This window comes from Lissotriton helveticus, chromosome 7 (assembly GCF_964261635.1).
Source record: "Lissotriton helveticus chromosome 7, aLisHel1.1, whole genome shotgun sequence".
Lineage (NCBI taxonomy): Eukaryota > Metazoa > Chordata > Amphibia > Caudata > Salamandridae > Lissotriton > Lissotriton helveticus.
In genome coordinates this window covers 627748380-627773820 of record NC_136068.1, presented here as the reverse complement: position 1 = coordinate 627773820, position 25441 = coordinate 627748380, and the positions used below count along the sequence as shown (strand labels likewise).

The window sequence follows — 25441 nt, the reverse complement described above, 5'->3', positions numbered from 1 at the left end:
TCAGGGGACTAGCTGGGTGAGATTTAGACAAGACCAGATCACAGAGAGTCTGTGCTCTCTGAAAAGAATGAGATTTCCAGAGATGAGGTAAACATATACAATTAAATACCGGAAAGCTAGAAAGGAAGGAAGGACAGAAGCTGAGGACTGGAGCAGGTTGTGATCAAGAAACAGAGGGCCTCATTTATGAGGCCTTGCATCAGTTTTGCGCTTCCAATGCATCACTTTTTGTGACGCATCAGCGGCGGGAAACATACCCCCTGTTGCGTCCTATTTAAAAAGTGACACATCTAAGCAGATGCGTCACTTTGTAAACCCCTGCGCTACATTATACCTGCGTCAGGTATAATGTATGCGGGGGGGGGGGGCGTTTCACATCAAAAAGCCTCGTAGAAGTGACGCAGTGAAATCTATGAGATTTCACTACGTCACTTCTAGAACGCTATTGCATCAAAATCTTGCGCCTGCCTCACAGCAGGCGTAAGACGGACGCAGGCCCTTTCACATGGGGCATTGCTGGAGTTGCGTCACTTTTTTGTGACACACTCCAGCAATGCGTCACTTTTGCGCTTACAGATACGTCAGAAACACTGACGTATCTGTAACTCCTTCCGACATGATGCGTCATACATTAAATATGACGCATCAGGGATGTCGCAAGGAGGGCGCACTGAGAAGCGCAGCGATGCATCATTTCTCATAAATGAGGCCCAGAAAGTCTGCATGGGTAAAATACAACCTCACACAAGTTCTTCAACAAAGTGGTACAAGGGAAATGTTAGACAAACAATCACAAATGTCAGTTCAAATGCTTCTTAAATAGTGATTTCTGTGTGAGGTGAAAAGATCGTACAAGAAAGCAGGGAGCTTTTTAATCTCACAGAGTCCAGAGAGACACCTCTCGGCTCCTACGGAGCAAGAGCATTGGGGGGTTGTCTGTGCCAAATGCAGAAGTTTACGAATCTAACTAGCACCCTTGGTAGTAACTTATTCTTTTTATGTAGGGGGGGGTATTGTGATGATTTTAATTAGTCAAACAATAAACATTAAACATAAACATAAACATGGTAGTAATGACAATCAAGATTATAATACAAACACACAAGAAGACAAAGGGGAACGGTGAACACAGAAACAGGAACAGGGCTCAGGGAAAAGCAGGACTGGAATCAAGACCAGGTTCAGGAGTGGAACACACAGAACAAGGCAAGGAGTTTAGGTGTTACAGGACAAATCCGGGAGCGTGCAGATAAGAGTAGGAACAATGACTTACACAGAAACAGACAGGCAGGGTAACAAGAGATAGAAATAGAATGAAAAAAGCAAACCTGTAAACATAGCAGCAGAGACGCAACTCATTAACCAACATGGTTGCGAGCCGCCAACACACTCTGCTCCTAGTTTTTAAGTTTTACAGAGTTTTATATAGCGCAAACTTGACCCAAAGGTATCGGGTATCAGAGCGCTTTACATAGCACCAGTTGCATTACATGAGGACACATTCATTTCTGTTAGGCACGGGGAGATTAAGGGCCAGATGTAGGTGGCTAAATACCGGTCGGTAACGCCGAAATTCGAAATTCGTTAAATTTCTGCATTACCGACCAGTATTTAGCCATGTGCGATGTAGGTGACTTTAAACCAACTTGCAAAAAAAGGAATCGCAAAATAGCGATTCCTTATTTTGCTCTTGCATTTAAGGAATCAGAACTACCGATTCCTTAAATGCAATGTACGTAGCACTAAAAAAAGTGCACCTCAGCCTTAAGGAATCACTATTTACCACCAACTTCAAGTTGGTGGTAAGTAGCGATTTCCTTACAAAAAGCACTTTTTTGCTTTTTTTAATGTGGCACACATCCATGCCCTTAGGGCATGTATGTGCACCACATGTGCACACATGCACATTTCAGGGGTGCAAGAGGGTGTCCTTTGGACACCCTGGTACCCTTGAAATACCTCCCGCTATTAACGATTCGCTAATAGTGAATCTCTTCTCATTCATTCCTATGGGACTCCTAGCCCATAGGAATGAATGGCTAGGTATTCCTTAATAACGAATCGGAATTACCGATTCGTTAATAAGGAATGTTATGGAAACACTAATATTTTAGCAATTCCTACCTACATTCCATTTAGCGAGTCCTTATTAGCGACTCGGTAATAATCGCTATTAAGGACTCGCTAAATGGAAGTTACCTACATCTGGCCCTAAGTGATTTGCCCAGAATCACAGGATGTTCAGCGTCACTGCTGAGACTCGAACCGGGTTCCCCAGATTCGAGGTCAACAGCCCTAGCAATTAGGCCAACTCCTCTCTCCTCATAGGGCTGAATTAGCCTGAACCTTAGGGAAGCAGCACAGGTGCAGGATGAGACCCATCTGCATGCAAATAATAAACCATGTGCAAGAATTCAGGGAACTAGTGAAGGAAAGACTGAACTGGGGCTGGTTAACGGGAAGACAAGGAAAACCAGGAAACATAATAGAGGTATAAGGCAAGCACTGGAGGAGCTTAAGCTCGCCTTGCACAAACTAAACACAGCAAAGTCACCTGGGGCGATAGCTTTCCAGCTGAATTTCTGCAGGCATACTCTACGACCTTGGCAGAGAATCTCCTAGCAGTGTTTTATGAGGTGCGGGAGGTTGGGGCCTTGACCCCCTACCATGCACAAGGGTATCATCTACCTCATGCTGAAACCGGGGGGTGACCCGAAGGACCCCTCCTCATACTGCCCTCTTACTCATCCAGTGTGATCCCCTCCTCTAAGTCCTTCACCTCATTCTGTGGGAGACAGGTCAGGTCCAGTCCTGCAAGGAACTCCCCTGCTAAATCTGGTCAGTCATTCGGCCCTTCTCGATATATGCCCTGAAAGTGTTCCGCCAGGACCCCCAGTTTGTCCCGAAGGGACATCACAGACCGTCCATCCGGAGCACGTATATGCAGAATGGGTGTGATCTTGCGCTTCAGTATCCAGGCTATTATGAAAAACAGTGGTCCATAGGATTAAGTTTTCACAAAGACAAATGCAAATATAGACTCCAATTAGTACTATATTGACAAGTTTTTCAGTACCCAGCCGGGTCTGAAATTTTATTTCAAATATAAACAAATTTAAAAGACCATCAAGGAGGTCTAATGTGACAGTTGATAGGGTACAAGCCTGTACCTATCCGAAAGTACACTCAAAAGAATTCAAAGGTAGGAAGAGAGCAAAAAAAGGAGGGTAAAGAATATCAGGCAAAAAGAACAGCGGAGCCAATTGTCCCTTGCATCAATAGCATATTAGCACGGCAAGTTCAGACAACCAATTCATGTAACAGTGTAAACACTATGGGAAAGTTACAGAATCGGAGTAAGTGTCGACGGCGTTTCGATCCCCGGCTCCTAGTGAACTGGGATCATCATCAGGACTGTAACAATATATTGCCTGTATGTGCTTTTTTAAAAAAACCTGTTAGAAATTACAATTTACAGAAATGAGAGAAAAAAAGGAAAAAGAGAAAATTCTGTTTAAATACGGCACTAATTACAGGTAAAATGCACGTAGTATTCATTTATGTCATGCCATTGTGATCATGTTGGCGCATCCACACGTCTTTTAGTGTTCCAATTACATGCTTTATCAAAACGTGCGAAAAACGTTTAAGTTAAGGCCGACTTGGATAGTTGCGCCGTGAGCCTTTAAACGCTAACGTGGTTGTGGCTATATGTGTCGCTTTAAAGAGTGGCGCAGTGGTGAAGCAATATCTTACGCTCATTCTATTGCGTGCATTCAGCCCGATGAGCTTAAACACAATTCGGACAATAGAGGTTGTGGCTAAGGTATCGATGTGATATAACCATGCGTCACGTGAACGTGGATTCTTTGCATGCCACATAAATTTGCCATAATGGTAGGTTAAGAGCGCACCTTTCCGAGCGATCTACATCAGCCTCCTGAGAGTTTTAGAAGAAATAGTGGGATGGATGGCTGGTACCTAAAGTGAACAGAATCAATTAGCATCAAGTGATGATATCATGCGCTAATACTTAGGGTAAGGGGGAACACGACGTTACCTCGGTGTCCTATTCCGGTAGGTTTTTGGGGGGTTGCTGCCATAAGTTCCTATCTTGTGATGAATACCGCTTGAGAGGATTCAAGAATCATGGAACTGTGTAGTGTATATTCCACCCGCTTAGGCGTATACACTTTGATTTCAGAGTCTGCAAATAAACAGGAATAGGGCTTAGCAGCGAAGGACTGAGGGTGGGAGTGTCCGTGAGCCCGAGGGAGGCCGGGATTCCTTACCTTAGCACGGAGTTAATAGTCCTTTACTCGCGATCCGAGTAAGCTGCAGGCGGTGTGCACAGTGGCAGTGCGCCGGCTTCACGATGATACGGAAGTGAGCCCATGCGTGGCCGTGCGTGAGTTAATAAACAGTGATGAAGGAGTGAGAGCGGAAGGAGGCGGGAGGGGTGTCCCAGTGGCGGCCATCTTAGAGTGGTGTCGGTTTAGGAAAGCTCGGTGAATGTGCTCTTTTCCATGCATTGTGCCCGGGATGTCAGTACAATCAGATTTACATGATAGAGAATTTTTATGTGGCATTTTTATCGAACAACCTCAATCTCTGTCCACACAAGTTTTGGATTTTAGAAGACATGTTTGGATTTTAGAAGACAGACAACGGCAAGCATTATGGTACAACACTTCATACATCCAAATAACAAGCAAACTGTTGTTCAAATTCGGCAATTTTGACAGTCTCTCAAGTCAATTTCTGGCAATTCACAGCAATCCTGCCCAATCCTCGGTGCGATTGAGACCATTCCGAATTGTGTCCAGAAGTAAAATACATTTCAGTTCCTCCTTATTGAGAAGTTGAGCCATACATCCTCCTCTAGGTGGTAACCTTAGCGCCTTTAGCACAGTCCACTTTAAGTCATTTTCTGTGTGCTTGGCACTGGTGAAATGTTCAACAAGCGGTGCATTCTGGGTTTGACAGCGGATGCGGCTCTTGTGCTGGCAGATCCTTGTTTTCACCTTCTGTGATGTTTGACCCACATACATTTTCATACATGGACATTGAACCATATATATCACATTACAGGTGTTACAATTTGACAGTGAAGAACTGGTAAAGGTGATGTTATTAAATACTCTGGTTTTCCCTTCAATGGTTATGTCACATACACTGCAATTGCCACATTTTACATGTCCTACAACGGGGGACAAGCCCCATATGCTTTCAAGTGTGGAGGATTGATCGGGGCTTGGCAATGCTGCTCGGACTAGATGGTCCTTCAGATTTTTGCTTTTTTTAAAAGCAAACAAAGGCCGCTCAATTTCTAGTACGCCCGCATTTATGACAGACCAGTGACGGAGTATCATCTTCCTCATTTTGTTTGACACAGGGGAAAAAGTGGTTACACAAGCTATTCTCTCCTGTGGGGTCTTTGGAGTGGGTGTCAGTAAGGTTTCTCTAGGTCTATACCATGCTCTTTTAAGTGCATTTTTGACGATACGCCTCGGGTAGCCCCTGTTTTTAAGTTTTTCTGCTAGAGTGGCGCTTTCTTTAAAGTAGTCCTGCCTGCACGAGTAATTTCTCCTGATTCGCAGGAACTGAGAGAATGGGAGTGAATCCCGTAGTGCTCTGGGGTGGTTGCTGGAATAGTCTAATAGTGTATTCCGCTCTGTGGCTTTTCTGAACAGACGTGTCAGAAGAACTCCCTCTTGGTGGAAGATGGAAAGGTCCAGGAAATCAATAGAGGTTTTATTTGAAGTTAGGGTAAAGTGAAGACCACAGCAATTGTTGTCCATCCAGTGTTGAAAATGGCGTAGATCACTGACTTCACATCTCCAAATCATGAAGATGTCGTCAATGTATCTACGCCATAATCCAATTCCTGCATAAAAGGGATTAGATGGACAAAGTATCACCTCCTTTTCAATCTCATTCATGAAAAGTATAGCCAAGTTTGGGGCAAAAATAGCCCCCATACTGGTGCCCTTGATCTGCTGGTAAAAGAGGCCATTAAATGTAAAGAAGTTTCTTGTTAGACAAATTTCAAGTAGCTGTAAAATAAAAGATGTTGGTATTGCGTGAGGGCGGGGGCGTGTGTCCAGAGTTTTTTGAATCACCTTCAGGGCCGCTATCTGAGGGATATTGGTATAAAGGGACTCCACGTCCATGGTGCAAAGAGTGTCGGTTACTGGGTTAAAGGGTAAATTTTCAACCAGTGAGATCATGGACATGGAGTCTCTAACATAACAGGGGGTGGAGGGGACAAACTCCTTTATGAAGAAGTCAATAAAGGCTCCTAATGGCTCTAGGATAGATCCACAGGCTGACACAATGGGACGTCCAGGTGGTACAGTGAGGCTCTTATGGATTTTTGGAAGAGTATATATCACTGGTGTTCTGGGGCTTTTGATATTTAAATAGTTAAACTCTTTCTTAGATAAGAAGCCTTCTCTCATTGCGTCCGTGGTGATTTTCTTTATCAATTCCTGAATTTCCTTTGTAGGATTGGATGCCAGCCTTTGGTAATGTTCTCTGTTGTCTAACTGCCTTTGTATTTCAGCGGTGTAGGACTCGAGATCTTGGAGAACGATTCCACCACCCTTATCTGCACTCTTGATGATCAAAGAGTTATTCATTTTGAGTGTAGTGATTGCCTCTTTTTCTTTTAGCGTGATATTGAAGTAATCTTTATTTCGGCCAACGGCCATAAAAGAGACACATATATACATTCATCAATTCATACACAATATATACGTGAAATCAATTGAGGCAATAATTACATTAATATGGTGTAAAATTAAATTCTCACCAATGAAATCAAAGACATAATTCATTCAGCGGGAAAATACAAATTTTTAGCAGCAAGATTCACTTTTAAGATTTATCCATCTTCAAAGCACCTGTCCCATTTTCTTTCGGACAATAAACACTGAGTAAAGAAACCTACTGATACTAAATACAATAAACTGTGCAGTATTTGTTTTTAGGATCCTGTATGCTACAAAGCAAGATCTAGTTCCTAAAAGAGCACACATGGGTTTGAGCCATCTTTTCCGAGCTTTCAGATATGCTTTACATATGAACAACATATGGACCTCATTCTCTTTACATAAATCTGAGCACATAGGACATCTCTCACTTGTACTATTAGGACAATCCAGTTTTGTATTTGTCCAACGCTCAACGTTAGAGTTCAGCATGAGGTTCCCATACCTGAACTTCAGGAAGAGAGTTTTGGCTAGGGGCGGCTCTATTTCGTCCAAGAACAGTTCAAAACATGGTTCGCTTTTGAAGGTTAGGAAGTTTCTTGTTAGGGTGCCAATTCTACTGTCATGAGTGTGTCTATCATTCATAAAGCACCAATATGCTCTTTTCACAGTATTTTTAGCAAGAGTTGGTAAATTCTCTGGATTTTCCCAAAATGAACTCAACCCCAAATTATAGAACCATTTTTTAACATGCCCGAACCACCGAAGGGAATTGAAAGTATCTAAATTTAATACTTCTTGAAGACCCTTTCTGTAATCTACCAGTTCCGGAGTGGACCAAGTCCTTATCCAGAACATTAGCGGTCTTAAGATAGCTAGGTGGTCGGTTCGTTTGAGGTTCAAATCGAGATGGAGAGGTATTAGTGGTGTGCTGGTTGGGACCCTTACAATTGATCTCATGAATTTGTTATCGAGGCCTTGAAAGCTCTCCTTGGCCCAAGGTCCCCATATCTCAGCCCCATATAATGCTGCAGACTGAATCTTGACTTTAAAAAGTTCAAGTACAGGAGTTATACTTTTGCTTGTACTAGCATTCAATCTGCAGATTATAGGTTTTACATTATGGGCATATGACACCTTACTTTTTTCGATTTGAGCCTTCCATGTTAATTTAGAATCGAGTACTACCCCCAAATAAATAAAATTCTCCACAGTACCTAGAGTTTCCCCATTGAGTTTCCCCATTCAGGGTCAAGTTCCCTTTATCCGGTCTAATAGGGTTTAAAGCCATACATTTTGTTTTATCAACATTTATTTCTAGTCCTTTGGTCACACAGTAACTGCTAAAGGAGTTTAGGAGTGCCTGGAGGCCCTTCTTGGTTTGGGATATTAAGATGGTATCATCCGCGAAGAGCAACGCAGGCACTCTCTCTCCATTCAGTTGTGGTGAATCGTTATTGCAAGCATTAAGATAATCAGGCACATCATTAACAAAAATAGAAAACAAAGTGGGGGCCAGGACGCATCCCTGTCGGACACCACGCTTAATCGGGATGTCACGCGTCAATTCACCTTTCGGACCCCATCTGATGTTTGCGTGATTTCTAGCGTGCAATTCAATAATGTGGACCAATAGACTTGCTGGCAGACCGGCTGTGTTTAACGTTCTCCATAGTAGATTGCGAGGGACAAGGTCAAATGCCGCCCTTAGATCGATAAAGGCTACATACAAATGACCTTTCCGAATTTGGACGTACTTCCAAATCAGGCAACAAAATCTAAAGACCTGATCTAGCGTACTGGTCTTGGACCTAAAACCTGCCTGAAATTTGGAAAGTATGGCCGATTCCTCCAACCAGTCATTTATCCTAAATAGTAGGTGCTTGGCATAGAGTTTTTGCAGAATGTCCATTAAACTAATAGGTCTATAGTTTGAGGGTACAGATCTTTTTCCCTTTTTAAAAATCGGGACAACTTCTGCTGCACGCCAACTATCAGGATAATTACAACTTATGGACAAAGCATTAAACAAACGGTTAATATAGGGTGCCCAACCTTCAGGTACATGTTTATAGAGGTCACCCGATACTTTATCTGGTCCGGGGGCTTTATTATTTTTTAGTTCATTGATTGCTCTGTATGTTTCCTCCAGAGTGAAATCAAGACACACAGGTGGTGAAAGTGGACATGGGGGCTCCTCCTCGTTATCATTATCATATGGTTTATACAGATTTGAAAAGTGCGTTACCCATGTCATTTCATCAATATACGAATCCCTCACGGGTCTACTGGCGTGTCCCCCATTTGCAACCAACCTCCAAAAGCCGACATTGTCATTGTGTTTAGCAGCAAACAACATTTCAGCCCAGGTTGACTCTTCCCATGTTTTTTGTGATACCCTTTGAACTCGCTTGTACTCCTCCCTAGCGAGTCTAACATCATCTTGGACTTTACTTCTAATTGCATATAAGAGCTTTCTCTTAGCCATTTTACAAGCGTGGTCGTACCACAGTTTTCCATGGCATCCCACGCGTACATTTTGGCGATTCTTCCTCGGCAATTTAGACATATGGACTCTTAGTTCATCAAAAAAGACAGTGTGTAGCTCAACAAAATAATCACAGTTATCAGTAGATAAAGGTTGTCCTACTAAGGGTGAAAAGGTCTTATCAAACAATGAATAAACTGCAGCCAGGGTCTTACCCTCACTTAAAAGATGTGGCCATTTTAGAGCACGTCTATTATTATTAATTATATGTGCCTGCTCACATTGGACATCAGCACCCACCTCACATGGTGCCGGACCAATAGTGTCACTAATTATATGCGGGTCAATAAAAAGTTCCAAGGGAAAGTGATCACTCTCTGCCCTCAGTGAGACTTTAAAATCAAGCATAAAATGCCAAATAATTAATGAAACAAAGATAAAATCTAATCTACTATTCGATTTCCCAAAGGTAGGTTGTTTTGTAAAATCTGAGGGAAGTCGACCATTGCACGCTCTGAGGCCATGATCAACTGTTAGCCTCATTAATTGAACCGCCAGAGTGCTACAGGGGACATAGTTCAGGGTGTCAAGCTGGGGGATATTATATGCTTGGTCTTCCTCTTGAAATATATCTGAGATCCCATGAATCGGTTCAAAATTGCAGTTTAGATCGCCCCCTAATATTACAGGAGTTTCGCCCACCACCCTTTTCATGAAAGTATCCAGGATTTCCAGGGTGGGCGAGACTTTAGAGTACCCTATTGGTCTATTATACACATTAATAATGTAATATTCACCCCCATTGGTAGATACAATTTTTAGAGCCAGAATATCTGGGGTTCCTGTATCTATAACCTCAGCTCTTATAGTTAAGGTGATTTTGAGCCATATGAGCAATCCCCCACAAGGCCTTCCCCTGCCGGACTGAGTGGCCTTGATACCAAAAGTTTTGTAACCCATCCTGTGCGGGATATCCAATGCCCAAGTTTCCTGCAATAGGCAGAAATCGCTGGTGTCAATGTAATCTGCCCATTCTGGGTCTTTCAGATTTTTGCCCACTCCAGCGATATTCCATGACAGGAAAATCAATTGAGGGGTTGGCTCAGTACTAGGAGGATCTAGTTCAGCATTAAAGACCGGTGGTACCAAGGGGGGAACTGCACTATCTTGCTGTGGGTCGACTATGAACGATACCTTGGGTGGGGGACTAGTCATAGCAACAGCGCATTCCTCAGCATTATCAATATGTGCTAATATCGGGTTTAGATAACTTTCCATGTGTCCGTGATTATAATCAGACATTACAAGGGGGCTTACAGGGGGCCCTGCCATCGGAGTTGCAGAGGCCATTAATTCTACATTAACCGTTACTTGCCTTGTAAGTCAGTCTACCTCCTCAAGGCAGCTGAACCTATTCTGGGTGGGTAGACCATTCCAGCACATAGAAGAATCTTGGTAATTGGAGGAATAAGTCCTCCAAGGATTGCGCTGTACCAGTGACCAACCATCATACAGGAGTTTTTTAGGGGGTGGAGGATAGAAAAAGGACAGAAGTCTAGGAATTACACAGGAACCTTCCCCATTGGGACAAGAGCAAATATAACGTGCTGTATGGGGGTCCTCGAAGGTCACCACTACACAATCTCCAACCACAGATTTCTTTGTAGGGCCCACCCAAGGAACACGTCGTACCATCAGCACTCTACTCTTCCTACCATTGGGAATTGCACGGTTTGCATTGAGCCAGTGCATTGTTTTGTTCTTCAAAGACCAATGGTTCTCGTGATGGCCATTTTCAAGCTCTGAAACGCCCGTCAAGACAACCACGTAGTCGTTTGCCTCTGGGGGAAGATCGATGTACCCCCCTCTGAAATTATTCTTTTCAGATGTACCCCGGGGATACTGTTGATGAAATTCTGTCGGCCGTTGTTTAGGAGGGGGAACTACAGTAGGGTTTGAGGTAAGTTTAGTACAAGGACGGGAAGGGACAACAGGTTGAGGTGCAACAATTTGATTCACGCCCACTGATCGTGGTTTCGGAACTGGACGTTCAGGTGGAGGTATAGGTAAAGGAGAGTTAGATACCTGTGGAATCGGATCCTCTACCCCAATGCCCTGATTTTCTAGACTTCTCAAGCCAAGAGTAGCCAAGGCTATGATGCTTTTCTCCATTTCCAACAAACTGTTTTCGATGGAGGAGAGTCTATGTGCAAGGGGGGAGAGTAATTTCTTAAGTGTTTCCCAAACCATGCTTATGAATTCCCCGTCCTTCCCTTCCTTCCCTATCTGATCCTCAACAGTTAAACCCCCTTCCTGAGGGGTAATAAGGTTTTTAGCAGATAATGACACACCCTTGGCACCCTCTACGTGTATCTGTTCCTTAGGAATAATCCCTTCGATCGTTTTAGAGATTTGCGTAGGGGGCAGTTTTGGTTTTTGCACAGCTCTTGCCCTTTTTCCATAATAAGCATACCGGGAAATCTTTTTCCTTTTTAGGGAGGTGCCCAAGTCTAGATTAGATCTTGAAGAATTAAAAATTACAGGGTCAGGGAAATTAGAACTATTGACCTGCGTGTCAGCAGAAGGTTTTACAATTGCTGGATTAAAAAAGTTAAAAGATACATTTTTCACGGGGGACAATACAGGTGGAATTGTGTCACCGGCATCTTCAATAGACTCTGCAGCCTGTGAAACAAGCTGTAGAGTTGGAACCTGGTGAACCTCTGCCTGCAGGACTAATGATTTAAGAGTGGCAGGTCTATGCGGGGTGACAGCAGTTGCAATATGCCCCAATGAAGATTTTTTCGAGGCAGTAATTACCTCTGATAATCTTCTTGCGGCTGCCAGTTCAAGAGAAACACGGGACTGTAACTTAAAAATTTCCTCATCAATTGCCTGATTAGTACGGGTGATAAAATCATCCATTGGGCCACTGATTGAAGTGTTTCCCTTGCCAGTCTTGCTAGGGGTTATCCTAACTGACATGTTCATGAACAGTGAGAACCCAAATACAACCTTCTATGGATCAGAAAAATTTCTAACAACACCAACCACAGTTGAACAGATTCCCCGGATAGGCGAAGGAGGGTAGGCCAGTCCAGTCCTCGGCCGTCCTCGAACGGCAGCCCCGCTGACGCCTCGCGCCCTCAGCCGCCTTACCGCCACAGAAAGGAGCCCAGTTGGTCCGGTGTCCGCAGCCTGTGAAGCGGCACCCGCGGAGCGGGTGCGGCGAAGAGTGGGCTAAAAACGCTGGTAGAAGTGGGCTAAAAACGCTGGTAGAAGGTGAGGTGAGCTAAGACTCCGCCGTGCTCTGCTTTGTCAATTAAAAAGAAATGCTGCCGCTGGTTCAAGAATAATGTCCCATCTGAACCCTGTTGGAGATTCCTCTTAAGCACCTCAAGGGCGGGGGGCGGGGGGCGGGCCAGCAGGGAGAGCGGACCGGAAGCTCTCCGTCGGTCTAGCAGGGACTTCTGGGAAATGAAGTCCCTGCACGCTCGCAGCCCCGCTGACGCCTCGCGCCCTCAGCCGCCTTACCGCCACAGAAAGGTGCCCAGTTGGTCCGGTGTCCGCAGCCTGTGAAGCGGCACCCGCGGAGCGGGTGCGGCGAAGAGTGGGCTAAAAACGCTGGTAGAAGGTGAGGTGAGCTAAGACTCCGCCGTGCTCTGCTTTGTCAATTAAAAAGAAATGCTGCCGCTGGTTCAAGAATAATGACCCGCCTCGTCGGGATGTACTACTGCCTTCACCTGCGTCCGAATTATCGGAAGATTCGGCTGAGGTTTCTGAGAAGCCTACCAAGTTTCTCCGTCTATTATACCTTCCCCAGGGCCTGTATTGTTGGGGGTTAGAATACGCCCGATTTGTATAGAAGTCCTTTTGTAGGTAAGGGTATGTCACTTCTATATTATACGATTTTATATCTTCCGATAATTCGGACGCAGGTGAAGGCAGTAGTACATCCCGACGAGGCGGGTCGCACCAGACCGGTGGTACAAATCCTTTTTTACAGAGAGGCCAACAAGGCACACCCCAAAGAGGAAAAGTCAAGAAAACCCAGAGATGGGTCAACCCACCGGGGGAACGACGGACGAGGAACAATTTCTACCAGTGGTAGATTCCTCTTCCGCTAGGACAGAAACAATTCCCATCTTTAACATCTCCAATTACTCTTTAAGGGAGGATGAAATATCCCTTCTCAAAAAAGGACTTACCTTTGTGCCTACAACCCCGCCCAACTATTTGGAACTACAAACCGAACTAATGAGGTTCTTTAGACGAGTTCGGCTAAAGGCATTCTTTCAACTACATCCCAGTCAGGAGAGTAATGCCCTAACACCTTTCCGGCCACCCTCGACCTTTTCCCCTACTTCCGGGATGATTCCACCAGAGATAATCACCTTCGAGAAGTTGGTCTTAAAAGATCTCTCCACATTACAAAATACCCGTAGTTTCATCCCATACAATATCACGCTAAAAGAAAAAGAGGCAATCACTACACTCAAAATGAATAACTCTTTGATCATCAAGAGTGCAGATAAGGGTGGTGGAATCGTTCACCAAGATCTCGAGTCCTACACCGCTGAAATACAAAGGCAGTTAGACAACAGAGAACATTACCAAAGGCTGGCATCCAATCCTACAAAGGAAATTCAGGAATTGATAAAGAAAATCACCACGGACGCAATGAGAGAAGGCTTCTTATCTAAGAAAGAGATTAACTATTTAAATATCAAAAGCCCCAGAACACCAGTGATATATACTCTTCCAAAAATCCATAAGAGCCTCACTGTACCACCTGGACGTCCCATTGTGTCAGCCTGTGGATCTATCCTAGAGCCATTAGGAGCCTTTATTGACTTCTTCATAAAGGAGTTTGTCCCCTCCACCCCCTGTTATGTTAGAGACTCCATGTCCATGATCTCACTGGTTGAAAATTTACCCTTTAACCCAGTAACCGACACTCTTTGCACCATGGACGTGGAGTCCCTTTATACCAATATCCCTCAGATAGCGGCCCTGAAGGTGATTCAAAAAACTCTGGACACACGCCCCCGCCCTCACGCAATACCAACATCTTTTATTTTACAGCTACTTGAAATTTGTCTAACAAGAAACTTCTTTACATTTAATGGCCTCTTTTACCAGCAGATCAAGGGCACCAGTATGGGGGCTATTTTTGCCCCAAACTTGGCTATACTTTTCATGAATGAGATTGAAAAGGAGGTGATACTTTGTCCATCTAATCCCTTTTATGCAGGAATTGGATTATGGCGTAGATACATTGACAACATCTTCATGATTTGGAGATGTGAAGTTAGTGATCTACGCCATTTTCAACACTGGATGGACAACAATTGCTGTGGTCTTCACTTTACCCTAACTTCAAATAAAACCTCTATTGATTTCCTGGACCTTTCCATCTTCCACCAAGAGGGAGTTCTTCTGACACGTCTGTTCAGAAAAGCCACAGAGCGGAATACACTATTAGACTATTCCAGCAACCACCCCAGAGCACTACGGGATTCACTCCCATTCTCTCAGTTCCTGCGAATCAGGAGAAATTGCTCGTGCAGGCAGGACTACTTTAAAGAAAGCACCACTCTAGCAGAAAAACTTAAAAACAGGGGCTACCCGAGGCGTATCGTCAAAAATGCACTTAAAAGAGCATGGTATAGACCTAGAGAAACCTTACTGACACCCACTCCAAAGACCCCACAGGAGAGAATAACTTGTGTAACCACTTTTTCCCCTGTGTCAAACAAAATGAGGAAGATGATACTCCGTCACTGGTCTGTCATAAATGCGGGCGTACTAGAAATTGAGCGGCCTTTGTTTGCTTTTAAAAAAAGCAAAAATCTGAAGGACCATCTAGTCCGAGCAGCATTGCCAAGCCCCGATCAATCCTCCACACTTGAAAGCATATGGGGCTTGTCCCCCGTTGTAGGACATGTAAAATGTGGCAATTGCAGTGTATGTGACATAACCATTGAAGGGAAAACCAGAGTATTTAATAACATCACCTTTACCAGTTCTTCACTGTCAAATTGTAACACCTGTAATGTGATATATATGGTTCAATGTCCATGTATGAAAATGTATGTGGGTCAAACATCACAGAAGGTGAAAACAAGGATCTGCCAGCACAAGAGCCGCATCCGCTGTCAAACCCAGAATGCACCGCTTGTTGAACATTTCACCAGTGCCAAGCACACTGAAAATGACTTAAAGTGGACTGTGCTAAAGGCGCTAAGGTTACCACCTAGAGGAGGATGTATGGCTCAACTTCTCAATAAGGAGGAACTGAAATGTATTTTACTTCTGGACACAATTCGGAATGGTCTCAATCGCACCGAGGATTGGGCAGGATTGCTGTGAATTGCCAGAAATTGACTTGAGAGACTGTCAAAATTGCCGAATTTGAACAACAGTTTGCTTGTTATTTGGATGTATGAAGTGTTGTACCATAATGCTTGCCGTTGTCTGTCTTCTAAAATCCAAACATGTCTTCTAAAATCCAAAACTTGTGTGGACAGAGATTGAGGTTGTTCGATAAAAATGCCACATAAAAATTCTCTATCATGTAAATCTGATTGTACTGACATCCCGGGCACAATGCATGGAAAAGAGCACATTCACCGAGCTTTCCTAAACCGACACCACTCTAAGATGGCCGCCACTGGGACACCCCTCCCGCCTCCTTCCGCTCTCACTCCTTCATCACTGTTTATTAACTCACGCACGGCCACGCATGGGCTCACTTCCGTATCATCGTGAAGCCGGCGCACTGCCACTGTGCACACCGCCTGCAGCTTACTCGGATCGCGAGTAAAGGACTATTAACTCCGTGCTAAGGTAAGGAATCCCGGCCTCCCTCGGGCTCACGGACACTCCCACCCTCAGTCCTTCGCTGCTAAGCCCTATTCCTGTTTATTTGCAGACTCAAAGTGTATACGCCTAAGCGGGTGGAATATACACTACACAGTTCCATGATTCTTGAATCCTCTCAAGCGGTATTCATCACAAGATAGGAACTTATGGCAGCAACCCCCCAAAAACCTACCGGAATAGGACACCGAGGTAACGTCGTGTTCCCCCTTACCCTAAGTATTAGCGCATGATATCATCACTTGATGCTAATTGATTCTGTTCACTTTAGGTACCAGCCATCCATCCCACTATTTCTTCTAAAACTCTCAGGAGGCTGATGTAGATCGCTCGGAAAGGTGCGCTCTTAACCTACCATTATGGCAAATTTATGTGGCATGCAAAGAATCCACGTTCACGTGACGCATGGTTATATCACATCGATACCTTAGCCACAACCTCTATTGTCCGAATTGTGTTTAAGCTCATCGGGCTGAATGCACGCAATAGAATGAGCGTAAGATATTGCTTCACCACTGCGCCACTCTTTAAAGCGACACATATAGCCACAACCACGTTAGCGTTTAAAGGCTCACGGCGCAACTATCCAAGTCGGCCTTAACTTAAACGTTTTTCGCACGTTTTGATAAAGCATGTAATTGGAACACTAAAAGACGTGTGGATGACACCAACATGATCACAATGGCATGACATAAATGAATACTACGTGCATTTTACCTGTAATTAGTGCCGTATTTAAACAGAATTTTCTCTTTTTCCTTTTTTTCTCTCATTTCTGTAAATTGTAATTTCTAACAGGTTTTTTAAAAAAAGCACATACAGGCAATACATTGTTACAGTCCTGATGATGATCCCAGTTCACTAGGAGCCGGGGATCGAAACGCCGTCGACACTTACTCCGATTCTGTAACTTTCCCATTGTGTTTACACTGTTACATGAATTGGTTGTCTGAACTTGCCGTGCTAATATGCTATTGATGCAAGGGACAATTGGCTCCGCTGTTCTTTTTGCCTGATATTCTTTACCCTCCTTTTTTTGCTCTCTTCCTACCTTTGAATTCTTTTGAGTGTACTTTCGGATAGGTACAGGCTTGTACCCTATCAACTGTCACATTAGACCTCCTTGATGGTCTTTTAAATTTGTTTATATTTGAAATAAAATTTCAGACCCGGCTGGGTACTGAAAAACTTGTCAATATAGTACTAATTGGAGTCTATATTTGCATTTGTCTTTGTGAAAACTTAATCCTATGGACCACTGTTTTTCATAATAATTGATTGCCCAAGGTCCCTAGGCACTGATTGGGTCCCCCTTGTTTTTTGAAAATATCAGTATCCAGGCTAGCAACCTACTCGACTTGTCACCCTCTCTGTGGAGGATCTGTTGATAAGCAGTAAGGGTGTGCCGTTCGAGGATCTCCCAATATTCATGCAGGGAACACTGGACACGTAGACTCTCCCTGTGCACAGTCACCTCCTCCACACGAAGGGGCGCCAACCAATGCTCCTAGGCACCAATGTCCACTAATAACTGTCTCTCAACTGTGAGTGGCAAGTAAACTCCCACAATTGTGTCTGGAGAACGCCCCAACTATCTAGCAGGCCCAGGTCGCTCATGACACGTGCCAGGGATACAGTTATCCAGGGCTTCATACCCTGTTGTGGTGAGTGTTAGTCCTTGTCCCCGCTCAGATTATGGGGCACTCCACGCTGCCTCCAGCAGGACCTGCATGACCTCATAAAACTTCTCATCATCAACATTTGGTGCATAGGTGTTCAGGAGGGTGATGTCCTCACCACCCAACTTGCCCTGGAGGAGTACGTAGCTTGCCTCCACGTCTGGCTCACTATAGACACGATGAAAAGGGACCTCCAGGAGCAACAGATACCACAACCCCCCTGCCATAGGCCAGGTAGGTGGCCGCAAAAAGCTACCCCCTCCATTTTTTTGGGCTAACGTATGTACTTCATCACCCATATGATGTGTCTCCTGCAGGCAGGCTAAGTGGACACCGTGACGTCGGAGGTAGGGATGGACTCTGTAATGCTTTGTGTAACCACGCAGCTCTCTGACGTTCCAGGTGATAATATTGGTGCAGTTAGCCATTATGTGAGTTAGATTCCCCCCTTTTCCCGAGAGCAGAACATCCATGATCCATAAAAAGAACACCCCAATCAGCACCTGCGCATACACTGAAACCAGCAAACAAATCCCCACAGGAAATAGGGGCATAAAGTAAGAACAACTGTTGATACCCCCTCCCCAGACAAATCACACCATAACAAAACTGTGTGGTCGCCCATTCTAGATCTTGTTGTCAGGACCTACAGCCTAAACCCCCTTTCCCCAACAATTCCTACCACTAATAAGTGGAGAGAACTCCCCAGAGCTGCTATGTGTATCACAGATTAGAAGCCATACGTTGTTGCACAGTGTCACGTGGCAGTATTTCTCAAATGTTATCATCCCCCACCCAATCCCTTCAAGACTCATCACTTTCAGCCGTGGCGTCGGTGAGGTAGATGTCCATTGTCACTGCAGATGCAGCACCGGGGAGTCCAGTTGCACTCCAGGAGTCGCCAACGCCATGGTGCCATCCTTCTGATTGGTTACTCTGGCATGATCCCGGCTCTCACTGGCCACGCCAATCTCGGGGTCAACCCGGACCCTCCAGTCTGAGCGTTGTGATGCCAATTCCCCTCACTACCCAGATCTCCAGGAGCCTCTCTGTTCTTACAGTACCTTGTGCCACATCGTTTTTCATGTGAGGCCAGCCAGCCAATGGTTTCAGGGATGTCACTCCTGATTGTAGGCCAACAATGGAGCCCTCCCCCACGCAGACATTGTCAGACACTTTTCGCAGGTCAGTGGGCAGGAGATTCACCTCTACAGTGACAGTCTCATAGTGCCATTATTGGCAACTTCCCCCACCCACAGTCTGAGCATGCGTGAATAGATAAATACACAAGACAACTTTTGTTATGGGAAAATATTGCTGCAGGTTTATTCCATACAAAAGTATGCAATATGGTGGGTTATCTTACGGGCGATCCAAGGGCAGACAGCTGTACCAACCTAAACTGCCCCTGCCCGCCTGATTAGTCAGCACCCTGGGTCACCCAGTCACCACACAACCAATGCCAGACCAGGGACACGGCGGCTTAAAATAGCAGCAGCTCCTCAGCACGACCACCTAGATGGCATGGCTGGTGCAACAGAGGACCCCAGGAGGGGCGGGGGAGACATATATACCCTCCCCTACCATGGCGCCCGGAGGTGACGCACATAGTGCGCCACCACAAGAGGACTCCTAAGTGGAGTCCAACCACTAGTGAGGGGTATGGTCGTGCCCAAATGGCACTAAAGGGCTGCCCTTTTAGGGTGGACGCCTGCTGGGGCCGCGGGGAGCCGCAATCTTCCCCTCCAGTGCCACTTGGGATCCTTGGATCACCGCCAGAATGTCAGCGCGGGAGGGCTTCTCCGGGGAAGCAGCCCTCTCTGTGTCTCCTCGCTTGCTGATGTGTCGCATCCGCCGCTGAGTAGCCTGCATGAGGGTGGCATATTGTTTAATGGTATTCCCCTGGTGGGGCCCATAAGGCTTTCCCTTCTCCATGAGAACAGGGCAGGAACGTTAGCCAGGAAAGGCAGAACTGCAGGGAAGTCCCCACAGTCAGGGGCCGCTGTCTATAACCAATCCCATGCCTCACAGTCTTGGGCCCCTTCACACAGAGTATGTAGCTTAGTCTCTGCTGGCTCAGAAGGACCACCACCAGCATAAAGGCTCTCTGGGCGCCCACCCAACTCTTACTGGCAGTCCAAATTGGGGGTCCTGTGCAAGCTCCAGTCTAACCATAGGATGAGAGGCCACCTGGATCCCCCCAGGGGTACTCCGACCCCATCCGCGTGATCCAGTGCAGCACGGATGGCACTAAGTGGGCACTGTTCACCCGGGCCCCCATCCACGCACCTCACCTCTGATGGAGATTGCGCCACTGCAGACGGCCGCCAAGGCCTATCTAGAGCAGGGAGGACCTAAGTTAACGCCGGCCTTGAATGCGGGGTTCATCCCCCTGGAATCGCAGATAGTCTCAGGGGCCTAACAGAAGTGCTGGGCCTCCACCAGCTCACCATCTCTGTGCACCCAAGCGGGCCCCCATAGTAGCTCCCAGTGGGCCCAGCACAAGCAGGCCCAGTGAAATCCGCCAGATGTCGCGCTTTCCCCCTCTCCCCTGGGGGCAGAGCTAAGTGCAGACTCGGGGCCAAGGGGGCCCTCCCCGTGGCGTGCTCCCATCGGGAAGGGCACCCACCAACGAAAGTAGACTGCATACCACGAGGACACAGATCACAGTTCGCAGCTGGGCCCCAATCGTGGCCGGGGACCCGATGACGCCTCCAAGGCAGTCTTTGTGGCACAGCGACCTCGCTGTCAGTTGCTGCTCTTTTGGCCGCATCTCCGACCCTCGTGGCCAGCGGCACAGGACTGGCCCGGGAGCACAGTCCCCCTTCCGGCTCAGCTTCCCAGGAGGCCCGCAATTCACAGCAGGCTGGCAGGCCGCAGTCAATACCCCGGCAGGCGAACCCCAGCAGAGCAGGCCTAAGAGTGATGGTGCCCGGCAGCCACCATTGGATGCACCACCGGCACCAGCCCAGCCAACTCCGTTGTAGGCCGCAAAGCAGTGCCTTGTTTCGGCACAGCCCCTCTCACCTCGCTCCAGAGGTCCCCCTGTATAAGCTAGCAGTTCCTCCAGCTCAGAGATGTCCCCCCCACTGTGGGGTATAGTGCCCAGGTATGAGTAGCGGTAGGGATGCAGAATCAGACAGGATATTGTAGGGTGTGTGGGAAGCCACTCAAGAATGTGTCCTGTCAGCCATCTCGATTGGCCACGCCCCTCAACACCTAAACAGTTACGGACAAAACTGAGAAACATTCTGACCAAACACAGGGACAAACCTGAACAACGTCCACACATGAATACTTGCATTACCACACATGCACAAATTGTGCACACAGATTGACATACCAAGATAATATCTGAATATGAGTAACTAGATACACTTTGAAAGTATGTGCATATCAAGGGCGCAAGTGGGCAATATGCACATCGGTAAGAATTTCTAAAAGCCACACTGTGTCCATGTATGGCCTCACACATCTGTGCTTTTAGGAAGTGCAATATCCTTTCCTCCTATACCCTACTTACGGCTCCCACTGCCAGCTTTCAACCGGTACCTCTTCCTCTACACTTGAACCCATTTTCCACATCAGACAAGATACACCTAACATAAGGCTAAGGAAGAGCCTGATGTAGAAACTGACCATTCAATGGGAATGCCATTAACTCACATTTCTCGGAATGTCTACCCCCCACAGGAGAATGACCAGAAGCGAATTCGAGCCTTGAAGAAGGCCAACCACGAGCGTGAGTTGAAGCGGCAGAAGGAGAGAGACTTGACGCATGTGCGAACTGAGACTGAAAAGTTGCGGATGGAACGCTTCGCGCTCAGTCGCAAGCTGAAGAAATACTCCATCTTCAATGATTACCTGGAAAAGGTGGTGGAGACATCAGATGAGGTGAGGGTCAATGGATAAGGTTGGTGAGACTACCAATGAGATAAGGGTTAGAGGAGAAAGCCCTGGAGGCATCCAATACGCAAAGAGGTGCAAGCTCTAAGACGTAAAGATCAGTAAAACCAGTGTAGCCAACCAATTTAGTTAGACTGTGAGAGCAAACTAGCGAAGATGTCCAAGGAGGTGAGGTTAAAGGATAGAGGAAGGAAGTAATAAGGTGTCAGAAGAGTAGATGGCATTTAACTAATGTGGTGATCTTCAGATGAGAATGTGGTGGAGGAGGTGGATGAGGAGATGGTTGGGGGCTAAGTCAGTTATTAATTCAATAAGCTTGTCTGGTGAGGTAAAGGTCAAAGAAGAAGTGGGTGAATTCTCTGGTGACATGGGGCTCAGAGAAGAAGATGCTGGAGATCTTGCAAGAGGTAAGGGCTAGACAACATGGTGCTTGCCATGCCACTTATCCTCTACTTGGGGGACACAGAGGTTTTAAGCAATCTTTGTTACAAGTACTGTCTATTTTCTGTGAACCTCCAAAGGTTAGTTACTACTACTCTGCTCCCTGAAATGCCAGGCACTTGCTATGTGGAATTTGCCACTCGCAGGATAGTACTTCAAAAAACAAGAGCAACTCATATGCCCATGCGAACTGAGTATTAAGTATAAACGTATAACAAGTGTTCAAATGGAACTCATTTCTAAATAAAGGTTTCTTAATGCCATAGGATTTTCCTGTGTAGATTTAATCAAAGAAAAAACAAATAATAAAAAAAACAGAACATATCTGTCACAAATGAATTAAAAAAGACTTCTATGGCCCAATTTTTTGCTGTCACAGATCTCAGTTTATTAGAGTTATTTATTCTACATACGATACAATTTTTTTTAGCGCATACTATTTCCGCGAATAGTGATAAACCTGCGTGATATTTTACTTCCTGGTTCACTGGAAGGTCCTGATATTGTATTATTCCTTCAGGAAGGGCCAGATGTGGATCTGGGTTGCCGTTGGTTATCGAACATGTATGAGTTCAAGATCGAGTTGCTGGCCAGTGAAGCTTTTACTACTGTCTATTATTGGAGTGTTAGTCCGTATAGGTGTATGAATCTATAAAGGCAAACTCCCGATCAGAGATTCGCTGATTCTTAGGGCCCTCGAGCGAATAATACAGTCCCGACCTTCCAGTGAACCAGGAAGTAAAATATTGCCTTCATGACAACACAAATGAATTGTGATCCATAAGAACATTTTTTTAGTTCCTAGGTCATTACAGTACTGATCAGACCCTCATATTGCAAGCAGAGTCGAAACGTCGTCAACACCAACTAAAGGACATCCCCCTAGACAGAAGCATCAGATAACAGTCTGGTTGCCTCTTTACCCTTGCAAAGTGATCATTCAGATGTCCTTTTTAGGTTTCGCCTCACCGAAAGGCTGCGTAGCAGACTTTCTGCGCAAGGCGAAATCTTTTGTTTAGAGTATGTGGCTTGGGAATCCGCCCTCTGTTCCATTGGCTAGCTCCATACATGGAGGCTAGCCATTGGAACAGACATCTGTCCGTCATGGCCGGAGCAGATTCGTGGGCGTTCCCGTGATTTTTACTCATCCCACCCCTTTCCCTACGTCATGCGGCGGTGGGCGGTGTTTTTTTTCTTCTTTTTCAAGCGATGTTTTTGTCATTTGGTTGCCTGTGGTCTCCGTGTTATGTCGTGCTTGGCTCGTGGCTGTCGTCTCCGTCTTCCGTCTTTGGATGAGGTCATGATGCGAGGGTCTAACCCATAAAAGGATGCCCTAGTTAGTACATCGCATACACAGACAGCTACAAAACATGCACACGGTTCAAAGAAAACAATGTTCTCAAATCTGACTGCATCCCGCTTTCCTATATACTGAGCAGGACTGTAAATTCATCATTTTTCTCTATCGCCTTTGTTGTTTTGTACTTGAAATATTGTTGTACAGATAAAGATGTCCCTTTAAAAATGGGTACTGAAAAGACTAAATCCGCAAACTGGCAAATGTACAGAGTTCTGAAAGTCCCAGTGCCTGTGAAAGCCACCTCCCCCCAGGAAGAAGGGGAGACACAGGCCAGGAGTCCATTCTGTAAACTCTCCTGCGTGAGGAAATGGGAGCCGCTTTCAGACCTCTGCTCACTTAGCCTGGGCTACGACAGGAAGCTTCAGCATTCTTCGTTGACAATCTCAAGAACAGCAGACACAGAAAAGATGTGTGTGTGTTCACTATCGGCACTAAATTGCTTTCCATTTTAAACTTCAGGATCTCAGCGAATTCCTTTCGCAGAGAAGGGTCGAAGAGATGCCAACCTTCACCCCCTCTATCGAGTACCAAGGTGGATCCCAACATGTTGCTCGGGAATACTTTATAGCTGAAAATAAGTCTGCAAAACGGCTGCATGCATTTTTATTTCCACAACAAGGATACCGAGTGAAACACTCGTGTTGTTTCAGTTTGCTGAAACTGATGAATACAAGTGGGAAATGCACAATTACTCTAAAAAACAAGGGCGCATTGAATGACTACAGCCTTCGCCTGCTTTTAATTGTTCAAGAAAACACAAACATTTCTGAGGTCCCTTCCGAGGAGAATTTGTAGCTGAATTTTCATACAATTTAGTAACGAAGTCACACAGTGTACAAAAATAAACACAACAGCATGCTATCTCGGAATCCTATGTTTTTCTAGTTAAGGATAAAAGAGGCGGCCCCGGCAGTGCTGGTTTTGTTCCTTCCTTACTCACTTTAGGATTTTGCTTGCAACAGTCTACCGATATCCAGATAAATACATGTTTTGCCATTTGCAGGAAAAAAAAAGGTATGTATGGTCCAAAAGCGATTTCCTGAGTCTGGGCGCCCCATAATCTCGTCGACTGTACTCTACGTGGTCTGCTATAATTCTGTATGGTTACAATTTGCCCGTCCCAATTACTGTTTAGTAATGATTTCTGTTGAATTAAGTTTCATGTATAAGCATGAACAGTGTATACAAGAAGACCACATTGTTCTGACTGAGCACTGAAGCCATTTAATAGTAGCTTTCACCTTGTTTAGGTCAAGCCCACCAGGCATCGAAAGCGGATTGCAAAAGACATATTGTCATCTTACCAAGAACTTACAGTGGGCTTAAATACTGCCCATTCCTTGCCAATTACTGGCTAGTTTTACTGTCACTAATTTACTTGCTTCTTATTCAATGGCTTAGTTGGTCTGTCTTCTGTTTGCATCTCCCCTGGAACACAGCCTCACTACTTGTTTCCTTCCACTGCTCACTTTTAAGGACAAACCGATTTCTCTTTTTCTTTAATCACTTCATTAGCCTTCAGCTCGGACATTTCCTTGCTTCTCACTCCCCTGGTTTTTACCAGGAATGTTAGAAGCTTCGGCCCAAGTTACACTGCGTGGACAAAGACATACCGTGACCAGAGTACAGGAAAGGAATTTGTACAGGGCTCGCAGTGTTGTGTGGAGCCAGGCAGTCCACCAGTCAGGCACACTGAGGGAGTGTGGAGAAGTGTTATGTCGTGCTTGGCTCGTGGCTGTCGTCTCCGTCTTCCGTCTTTGCCCGGTATGTATGCTCCGGTTATCGTGCGTGGCTGTCGTCTTTGTGCCTGTGGTCTCCGTGTTTGCCTCGAACCATCTACATTAACATGGTGCTTCACACTGAACATTAGGACTATAATGTTTTAAGAAGGCCACTCTTCCAAAAAGAAAAGAAACGCTTTGTATTTGCAAAACACAAAAGAGAGCTCTCAGAACCCGTCAATGAAAGCTCT

General features: G+C 45.6%; 1 protein-coding gene and 1 long non-coding RNA gene across 2 annotated transcripts in view; both read left to right on the top strand.

Annotated features, from left to right (window-relative positions):
• The window catches only part of CCDC42 (coiled-coil domain containing 42), a 257302-nt gene that overhangs the window by 98841 nt on the left and 133020 nt on the right, over window positions 1-25441 (top strand). Inside the window, exon 5 of the mRNA XM_078650622.1 lies at window positions 21456-21656. Within this exon, the coding sequence (XP_078506748.1) occupies window positions 21456-21656 (201 nt within the window). The remainder of the gene's footprint in view (window positions 1-21455; window positions 21657-25441) is intronic.
• Window positions 16359-17279, top strand: LOC144766930 (uncharacterized). The gene is made up of 2 exons (XR_013597987.1): window positions 16359-16421; window positions 16882-17279. It is a non-coding gene; the product is annotated as an uncharacterized LOC144766930 (long non-coding RNA).